This window comes from Nuphar pumila, chromosome 2 (genome assembly GCF_984573655.1).
Source record: "Nuphar pumila chromosome 2, dmNupPumi1.hap1.1, whole genome shotgun sequence".
In the NCBI taxonomy this organism is placed as follows: domain Eukaryota; kingdom Viridiplantae; phylum Streptophyta; class Magnoliopsida; order Nymphaeales; family Nymphaeaceae; genus Nuphar; species Nuphar pumila.
In genome coordinates, this window is record NC_143250.1 from 84,502,132 (window position 1) to 84,512,571 (window position 10,440).

General features: G+C 37.6%; 1 protein-coding gene across 1 annotated transcript; it reads left to right on the top strand.

Moving 5' to 3' along the window:
- Nucleotides 1–2,930: 2,930 nt before the first annotated feature.
- On the top strand, nucleotides 2,931–7,537 carry LOC149845898 (WAT1-related protein At1g43650-like). The gene is made up of 6 exons (XM_089997781.1): nucleotides 2,931–3,189; nucleotides 5,385–5,564; nucleotides 5,721–5,961; nucleotides 6,065–6,223; nucleotides 6,295–6,446; nucleotides 7,060–7,537. Exons 1-6 carry the CDS (start codon nucleotides 3,008–3,010, stop codon nucleotides 7,232–7,234), a joined length of 1,089 nt encoding a protein of 362 aa, XP_089853907.1. The 5' UTR covers nucleotides 2,931–3,007; the 3' UTR covers nucleotides 7,235–7,537.
- Nucleotides 7,538–10,440: the final 2,903 nt, after the last annotated feature.

Sequence of the window (10,440 nt, forward strand, 5' to 3'; positions counted from 1 at the left end):
TAATACCTTCAAAAAATTATGTTTTATGCTAGATCTGAACAATTAAATGTGTTTATCATTGCTTGTTTTAAGAAGCAAGTTTTTTTTTTTAGAATTGACTTGATGTAAAAATATAAATATTTTATCATCAAATTTTAATATAATTTCAACCATTGATTTTTTTACCTCCTTAAAATACTCGTTTAAGCATAAAGATGCTTAATCAAAAACAAGTTTTCTATTGAATAATCCATGATGAACACATCTAGTGGTTTAGATCTAGTATAAAACGCTTAAAACTATGAATGTTGGAAGGTCCTAAGAAAAAATGGGGGCATCCCAATCCCCATTCTCTCTCTCTCTCTCTCTCTCTCTCTCTATATATATATATATATATATATATATATATATAAAATTTATTTTTGAAGACGGATATTCAGGGATCTGACCTACTGTGATTCTACATTGGTGCTGGTCTGTCAAGTTGACCCTTATAGACAGCTTACCTTACAAACAATGTCCTCCGCATGGAGCTACCTGAATATTTGTCAGCTCAGATAATTAGAAGTTCTCATCAGATTAAACATTTGATGTGCTTAATGATGATGAAGCTTTACTGGTGTTTTAAGTTTTTTGAACTCAGCGAGAAAGGTTCCGGAGGGCTTGGTCACAGGGATACTCCTATTGAATGTCCTTTTTGTCGTATCCTTTTGATGATGCTGACAAGAAGTGTGTCCCGTTACCCCTTCTAGAAAGGAGGTCAATTTGAAAAGAAGGTTCTATAAAGTGCATAAAAATAACAAGGTTCAGTGACCGGTCTCTCATGTACTACCCAATTGGATATGGATCTCGATATGAATGATACAATAACCAGCCTGATCCACCATTTATATTGATCCAACTCGCATTTACATGAAAGTTTTTTTTATTGGCATTTACATGAGAAGTATGTTAAGCTAGCCCCCCAAAAAAAAAATGATTACTGTTAAATATTAATGGGTTGGATGCGAGTTGACATAGAAAGCAGATGATGTGAGTTGATCGAAGGCTTGCCACATTGCATCAGGTGGCACGCTGATATGTTGGCGAAACTTGTGGAAAGCACATGGGAAACGCATTTCTTATAGAGTGAAATTTGTTTCCCATTATATGAGAAACCTATTTACTTTATATGGGAAATGTGTTTCCCACATTTTCATCTTGGTTAAGAAATCTTCTTTGTAAAAAAAAGCTGAATATTACTAAAAAAAATCATTATTTATTTGAAAATTTTCTTTTGTTTTACATATTTTTAATGTTAAGAATGATGTAATGTGTTAGATGAAATGGAAAAAATATCTTAATTTATGGCGAGTTTGATAGCATGGAAAAAGGTCCGCAGGGATAAAATATCTCGTCTTGGCGTGGGTCTGCAGGTTGGGATCAGGTTCCAATATCCATCACACATCTTGTATTGAGGCATATTTGTACCACCAAAATACCCTGATGGTACCAAGATGCCTTTGAGAGAGTTCATAAGGTTGTACGAAAATGCCCTTGAGAAAAGCTTAAAAAGACCCCTCATGGCGGTGCTTCATACCACCATAATGAGGGTAGATATTGGAAATATCACCATTGGTAGTGATTTTCAATATCACCACTATTAGAGGCACAAAAAAAACTACACTGCCAATTGTGTTTACGGGGAGTTTTTCTTAGAAAAGTTGGACCCATGTTTGGTCCGACTTTTCTCTGCAAATATTGTTCACCAATTCTGTTTCAGTGCTGTCAAACACAATATTGTCAGTATCGGTATTGTCCCTGAATTTGGTTGGGCCGACGATTCAGGTGTATCTGACGATACTGATACTCAAGTGAATCGTTCTGAATCAGCCAAAAAAGTAATTAAAAAATATTACGTGTTAATCAGAACATGACACGTGTTAAAAACATTAAAACAATTTTATGTATTTTTTATATTTATTAAACAATAGCTGATTCAAGGGTGAATCGTATCGGTTTTATGCTGACAACGATATAGGCCGATCCACACCGATACTGACAACATTGGTCAAACACGCCCTTAGTGTAATTAAATTATTTTCACTTTATTTGTTGAATTTATTTTAACTAACAAAACATTTTGATAATAATTATTAATTATTTTTATTAAAAGTAGTCTAACTATATATTATTGTGGTAATCAATGTGTTCAAGTATTCGTATGAAAGAAATTAATTAATTCCTTACTAGTTATAATGATGCTGATAAACAAGTTTACAATGTAATTCTTCATACATATTTCTTAATTGTTTTTTTTTTTTTTCATATTAGCCCGTCTTATAGGCTAAAGACAAACTAAGTCCCTTCCTTAATTATGGCAATTCTTATAAACCGTTAGAGCAAATTCATCCTTGCGTGACAGTCATGGAGTAAACCATGGTTAAAGACCAACCAAGGTTGGTTAATCACGGTGACAATTTTACATAATTACCCTTAACTATGTGAACTTTGACATGGACTTGGGTTTTCCATACAGCCATAGGAGGTCCATTCAGACCACTGATTGCCCTCAGTCGGCTTCATAAACCTAATGGTCCAGGCGAACTATTGGGCCTGAGTCATGCCTTGACAGATCCGGAACCAAGCCTTTTTTCTTTGAATTGGGAAAATTTGGAAACAGCCTTATTGGATCCGATCCGATCCGAGTATATTAGGCCTGAATCATGCCTTGCCAGATCCGGAACCAGCCAAACCCATGGTGACTGTTTCCGTGGACCCACTTGGCATTTCTTTGAAAAAATGAGGTGGGACCCAGCATTTATTCTAAACCTATGAGCGTGCAAGCATATTGTGTGTGCTCTGTGCTGTTCACCACTTTGGCTAGCTCCCTAAGTGGGATTCTCTCTAGAATAATGCTTTCTATTTAGGACGATGCTTTATAAATACTGCTCCGAACCCGAATGAGTACTAATTTCCATTGTGGATATCCTGCAAAGAACTGCTCCACTGCTCAAGTGATCCAGGCTGTAGGAGAGAGTGTTTGTGAATGTCGACCTTCAAAGGATGCATGCCCTACTTGGCCATGGTGTTTGTGGAGTTGGCCTATGTTGGATCCAATTTACTGTGCAAAATTGCCTTAGAGAAAGGGATGAGTTTCCTCGTCTTCGTAGTGTACCGCCACATCATAGCCGTGTTCATGTTGGGCCCTTTTGCCTATTTTCTTGAGAGGTAAATTTCTCTTGTCCCCATCAACGGGGGCGATCTGCTTGTTTGGTAGGAGCTGTTAGTGCATGTAGCCTTGTGTTGGGACGTTGCAAGTTCAAAACCCAATCTTACGTTGTATATACCTGGTTGGGGTCTTCATGTGATGCCTAATGTAGAGTTTCTCATATTTGAGAAGCGAGTTTCCTTTTCTTGATACATATTTTTCTTTTTATAGGATGCATGTTTCTCATGTTTGTTTTTAGTTATTTGTTAGGTTATTAAGGCTTTTATTCTTCTTAAGTATTTTCTATTCATTTCACAGTTGTTTCCCAATTCGTTTCTTATTCATTTCTTTGTCATTTTTTTTTTTTCATTTCCAAAGATGTCTTTCCTATTTTCATTTTCCTTGCTGGCAACCTTGAAAAACCATGTTTGTCAAAGAAACAAGACACAATTTTACTCATTTTTGGGCAGCTGGTTGCTAGAGAGTGGCTGAATGAGACAGTTCAAAAGAAAAAACAGGTTTTTTGTTGGGTAGGTGTCTTGAATTATAAACCCGCTCCAATCCATGACCCAACCCAAACATATTTTAGAAATCGTACAATGGGAATTTTCAATGAGGTTTGTGGTGGTCGTGGAGGCTTGGGCCAATAGGCTCAAGCCTAAAGCCCACCAACAATCTCTTTGGGGGTGCAGGGGGTGAGCTGTATGAACCTGTTTAGTTTTGTAAAAAAAAAAAAATTTATATTGTTAGAGTTTTATGTCTTTTCTCACATTTCTTTTCTGGGGTGGGCATCATATTTTTGGGGGTATTAAAAATTAGGACTTTGAGAGCCCTATATCTCGTCATTGTATTTCCTCACATCTTGCTAATGGATTTTTTGTTCCTCCTTCGCCTATGGGGTATAGGCTTGAGCATTGCACCACATAAATCTCATGTCATCTTTCATTTTCTTCTTCTCTTCTAACTTGTGGTTTGCTTTGTGTTTATTTGTGGTTTGTATTACAGTTTTGATTATTTTTTACACCTGCTGGTGAAAAAACAGCTGGGCTGGTGCTATCAACATTGATAACATTGGGAAGTATTACATGGGGAATGCAGATCCAGTCATAAGACTTGTGACATAATATGGATGCTGTCACATCTCTCTCTCAATTGAGAACTAAGAAGGATACTGGCGTTTGCCTAAATCTGCCACCCATTTCTAAGAAGGATGTTGGCGTTTTCCCAAAATCCACCACCGATCTCTCGATCTCCCAACACCCACCTCGCAAGAAAGCCCTCTTTCATACTTCAAACCTCCAACCTTTTTACTACCCACAGAACCAAAACTGTCCTCACAACCCTAAACCATGGGATTGCTAGAAATCCCTGTTGATGGAAGGAGCCGAGATCTCGATGAAGCTTTCCGGAAATTCAATGTGGGGATAGGATCACTGCCAAGGTGAGGGTTTTGTCGGAAAATGTGAAGAGGGAAACCCTAGCTTCCTAAATAGGTGTTTTAATAAAAAAAAATACATGGGCAGGTGAGAAGTAGATTAGGGAGGACATTCTGATGTGCATTTTAGTCATAGATTTTATGAGCTGTAAAAAGTAGATCTAAAGAAGGCACAGGTTTTATGGGTGGAGGGGGGAATGCCTGCCTGATAAGCCAGGTTTCTCCCTGATAAGAACAAGGAGGGTTTGTTTTTTAGAGAACTGGATATCAGTTTTGTAAAAACTAAGTTTTATCTGAACCTGGATTTTTCATAGACCAGGAGGAAGTACCCATGGAGTTTTACATTGAGGGGAAACACCCACCATCTGCTGTTGGGTCCCACAGCTAATGGGCTGTATGGAAGAGATGGAGGGCGGTCATGTGGGGGCAGCAGCCTCCACCAAAATAGGGCATCATCAATGTTGTACCTCTTGGTGATCTCAAAATCAATGATTTCTCCTGGGCATAAAAAAAAAGGTTTACAGAACTTATGAAAATTGACGCACTAGCTAGCATGTCCAAACCTGCAATAACCTTGGCTATTCTACCTATGCTGCTATCCTATCCAATCTTGGTCTACAAGGGAGATGGACTAATGACAAGAATAAAGGCATAAAGGGCCACACTTACACATGTAAAGGATATGATAATAACCACCAATTATTTATTCTTGCTAGTGACAATTAACGCTCTCTGATGCCCTTAAGAATATTCTCTTTTACTTTTGGGGGTGCCATTCAGGAAAGTGCGTCCCAAGCTCACATTTTCAACGTCCATGAAGATCGCTTTTCTTGCTCTCTGTGGGACTGTCATCCATCAAAATCTATACTATGCTGGCCTTACCTACGTTTCCCCAACAGTAGCCTCTGCCCTCAGTAATGTCATCCCTGGACTGACCTTTGTTTTGGCTGTCTTACTCAGGTCATACTCTTATCCAACACTTTTGTTACAGCTTTCTCTTAGAATATATGCTTGCTATAATAACATATAGCTAATGACCATCCTAATCCTGAATTGAGTCCAATGTTAAAACATAAATGCTGTTGAACATGATGCTAAATTTGCTAATTTCTCCAGGATTGAGACCATCTCTTTTCGAAGTCTCCGGGGAGGGGCTAAGATTTTTGGTACAGTGATCAGCATAGCAGGAGCATTGGTATTTACTCTCTGGAAAGGGGTGCCTCTTAACGGACTTAGGACACCACTAATCAAAGTTTCTGGTAACCATTCAAGAAACCAGTGGAATAGAGATTGGATCAAGGGCTCGTCTCTCATGGCAGCTAGCTATGTTGCATTCAGCTTATATCTAATCTTACAGGTTTATTTAATCGTTGCTCTTGTATCATTTACTGTCACCTACCAAACAAGCATTTGTTTTGGTGCAGCTGTGACTAAAACTGTTACATGTTTCTGTTATCCAGGCTATGGTTTTTCCACAATACCCTGCACCGCTATCAATAACAGCCTTAACTGGTCTGTTTGCATCTTTCCAATCTCTCATAATCGCTGTAGCATTTAAAAGGCACATTGATGCGTGGAGAATAGAATGGAACATAGCTCTCATTACCACGATCTATTGTGTAAGCTCTACTTTACTGTGGAGAACTGTTGTAGTTTGTGAAGTGGTTAACATTTTCAAGTTCAAGTGCAGGGAACCGTGATCTCAATTGGTGTGTACTATCTACAAACGTGGTGCATAGGCAAGAGAGGTCCAGTCTTTGTGTCCATGTTCCAGCCTCTTTTGCTTGTAATTATTGGATTCCTCTCATTTCTTCTTTTCGGAGAGCAGCTTCACTTGGGCAGGTATGTCTAATACCATAGGCAGAAAAGCAAATAGTCTTGATCTGTATCTTTATTTGTTATGGTTTTCCTTTTGGCTTCATTGTTCAGCTCGTAAAGAGCTCGTCCGAACTCGTGAAATAGGCTCAGCGAGCTGAACACAAGCAACGGGTGCTTGGATTGGCCTGTATAGGCTTGTCAACTAGTAATAAATGTATTTATTATTTCTTTCAAAAATAATAAATGTATTTTACAGATTTTATTTCACAGAGTGTAGATGATTGAAGTATTTGGCATGCAAGCACCAAGTTGAGAGCTCAAATCCTATTGCTCACAGCTTTGAAACAATGTATTTATTTTGTAACTGAGTCAGTATGTGCTTGGCTCAGTAGGTCTACAGTTCAATTTCTATTATTTTTAATTCTTAAATTTTTTTTTTTTTTTTGGGTTTAACCACCCAGCTTTTGAGCTTGGCTCATTTAAGTCGGGCACACCATGAGCTCAAGCTCGGTTCAGCTTGCCACAACAATGAGCTGAGCTTGAACACACTATTTGGATCATTTGGCTCATTTATGGGACCTACTTTTTGGGTTTTTTTTTTTTTTGTTAACATAGCATTTTTTTTTGTTCTTTGCAGTTTGATTGGTGCCATTATCATTATTACCGGTTTCTATTGTATATTGTGGAGTAAGAGCAAAGATTACCAGGCGTGTCCTGCCCACGAGTCTGTGAAGGAGCTGGATTCTAGTAAAGCAATTTTCACTCGTAGAGAGGATCCCCCACTGAATGTGCATGTTATGACTGAAAAATGAAATGCTGCCGCTCTGAGACCAGCAAAAGTTGATCACCAACAACCTCATTTTACAATAGAGACTCTTCTAACATATCAGAAAAACGTCATTCTATCTTATATCCTTAGTTGAGTTGGGTAGTGTATATATAATGTATATTTTTTGTTACAGAAACAGTCCCCAAATCATAGTGTTAAAGACATGATTTACACACTGATAAAGGAAAGAAATCTGTAGCATTTCCTTATGTGTAAAATGTATCTTCAGACACCAGATTTCCTTGAATGTGAACTTTCGTGCGGTTTGGATTGGATCTGTTTTGAATTGGATTCATATCGATAACAGACCTCCACAAGATCGATGTATTGGGACGAACTTGTCATGTAAGATACCAAGCCTGCTGTTAGAGGGGTTTGGCAAGAATATTGCAACTTCATCTTTTGTTGAGATGTACTGAACTTCAACTTGCTGCTTCACAACTTAATCTCAGATGAAGTGGAAGTCAATTTCAATATGTTTTCCACCAGTATAGAAAACAGGGTTGTCCGTCATCTAGGTGATTTCAATATTGACAAACTAGCGTGTCGGTGTACAACAGTGAGATTTTTATGCTCTCCCAAGAGAATTTTGTTTACATACCTTGCATGCAGAGCTGGAAGTTCCACAGCTGAGTTGGCTAAGGTTTAATGTTCATCCTCGGCGGTAGAGCTGGAAACCATGAGATATTTGCATAGGTGAGTGTGATTAAGATATTAGAAAAATGTATTTTACGCCATTCCAATGTGTTATAGTGTTGGGTTGGCGAGCAGGTTGTATGTTCCCCCGCGAACATGGGGCCGCATGTTCGGGGGGTACGAATGAGTGCCACGTTGGCACTCATTCGGGAGTTATGTACGGAAGAATATCTTGGGATCCGCAATATTCCTTCGTACACACCCAAACTGACAAATGAGTGCCAACGTGGCACTCATTCGGACCCTCGAACACGCGGCCCCGTGTTCCACGGGGAACATACACCACCCTCTCGTTTGGTTGATGCTCAAATCAACATATTTATTCATAGTATAGTGTGGATCCAAGATTTTTTAAAGGAATAGAATAGGAATAGTCTTGTAGGTTCTCATTTTGAAGCAATGTACCTTTCCTCTTCAATCGAGCTGAGATCAGCCAGTCCAGGAACTTTTAGTGATAACTTACCTTGCATGCAGACTCTTAAAAAAGAAGGTGAGGTTAATCATGCAAAGCATCACCAATGCACAAAAAATAAAGAAGCAAATTAATGAAAGTACTGATATTAGAGAAAAACACACTTGAATGAAACAAAATGCAATAAACTAAGAAAGAGACTCACTATGGGTGCAATCCGACAGCACCTGCGCAGGGCATGGGTTAGGAGAGGCGTATATCCGGCAGAGTAGACACAGATAGGCTAGTTGGTTCAGTAGAGTGAAGATGCTTTAGATAAATCAGACTTTCAATTCAACAACGGTTCCTCACTCTAGTTTTGTATACCACACATAAAACTAGTTACATCTCTACATTTAGATTTACCATTTGATGGCCAGACCAGTGCCAACAAGAGTGCATAACACCATATATATATATATATATATATATATATATATATATATATATATATATATATATATATATATATATATATATATATATATATATATATATGATAACCAAAATATGAGAAATGGAAATGTGGGCATTTTCAACACTTTTTTTGCAAATCCAACCATATAGATGTGCTTAGCATGATAAATTTGCTAGGAATGAACCATTGGATTGTGTATTTTTGATGAAAAATATGAGTTTTTAATGCTTGAATATTTATGAAGAATATGAGCCATTGTTTTTAAAGCCTTAAAAAAACTCATTTATGCATAAAAATTGGATTATTCAAGACAGTGTTCTTATGAAACCAAGCATGTAGATCACATCCTTACGGTTAGATTCAAGAGAAAAAAAATAAAAAATTCATGAAAATTGTGGTTCACAATTTAGTTCTTATATTTTTCAGTTCTCATTCTAGTGACTATATATATATATATATATATCCCTTTTCATGTCAACGGAAATGAACGTGCGTTGAGTGCTCAAGTGTTCATTCAAATACCATTTAGTGGCAGTCACTGACTGCCACTAAAGACTTTTTTACTGTGCAAAAAAACATGTCATTGATCGCTTGCATAATCAACAAACCTTTATCTGTCAATGTCTAATTGTTTTGGTCTCTCTCTCTCTCTCTCTCTCTCTCTCTCTCTCTCTCTATATATATATATATATATATATATATATATATATATATATATATATATATGTTTATTTAACTTTTCATTTTCTTTTTTAGGAAAAGAGAGAAATTGTCGTGTATTCATGCATGAGGGGTGTTCTGCTATTATTCTGCAGCCAAATGTAAGATCTTGTGCAATGTACTTATATGCTATCTTGTAAATGTAAAATTGGTACAAATACAATCTTCTTTCTGAAGTGTTTTAGCATTGGCATTAGAAACCAGTCCAGTCTTCCATATACTATCTATCCTTGCATCAACTCATGGCATGTGGCTGCAAAATGGTGGGGTGCTTGTTCAGGATGTGAGATACAATGTCAATAGCCACACATATTTGTTAATCTCTGCCACTGGCTTGCTGCAAAGCATACTTGACTGAGTGGGTTTTTACCTGAGTGACTACTGAGGCCTATGCAAAACAGGTGGTCCGTGATTGGGGGATAAACTCTGCTAAGACGTATAGTAAAGTATATGATGCATCCAGAACTAGCTACAATAGTTGGGGATCTATCACCTACAACACATTGGATAGCCCCTATCAGACTGAAGACTAAAGGAATACCATTGCTTCCAAAAAGTTACAACAGATGTCACTCGAAGTTGTGCCCCTTACCTTTTTCAAGGTAAGTCAAACACTGAATGGGTTATTGGGTTTTGTTAAATTAAGACTTATTCATTAATATATTGATGTCTGTTATATCTAGGCATCTCAGGGCTCATTAGCCCAGGTACCTCTCTAAGGAACAAATAAGTTTCAGTTTCTATAACTCATTCATTATGCTCAGGTGTTTGAATCGAACGAGCATCTTTCCTATGAAAGGTGATCCTAAAAATTATGTATGTATATTCTTATTCTATAGCTGGGAACATCTTAAGCCTCCAACTGGGTTCTCAGCAACCCCTTGCTCCTCAAGAGTGATTACCC

Bases quoted from the DNA above. Each gene is read 5' to 3' on its own strand.
- LOC149845898 (XM_089997781.1), top strand. From the start codon at position 3,008: ATGTCGACCTTCAAAGGATGCATGCCCTACTTGGCCATGGTGTTTGTG. The intron at 5,565-5,720 runs GTCATACTCTTA...TAATTTCTCCAG, and splicing joins GTTTTGGCTGTCTTACTCAG to GATTGAGACCATCTCTTTTC. The intron at 6,447-7,059 runs GTATGTCTAATA...TGTTCTTTGCAG, and splicing joins GAGCAGCTTCACTTGGGCAG to TTTGATTGGTGCCATTATCA.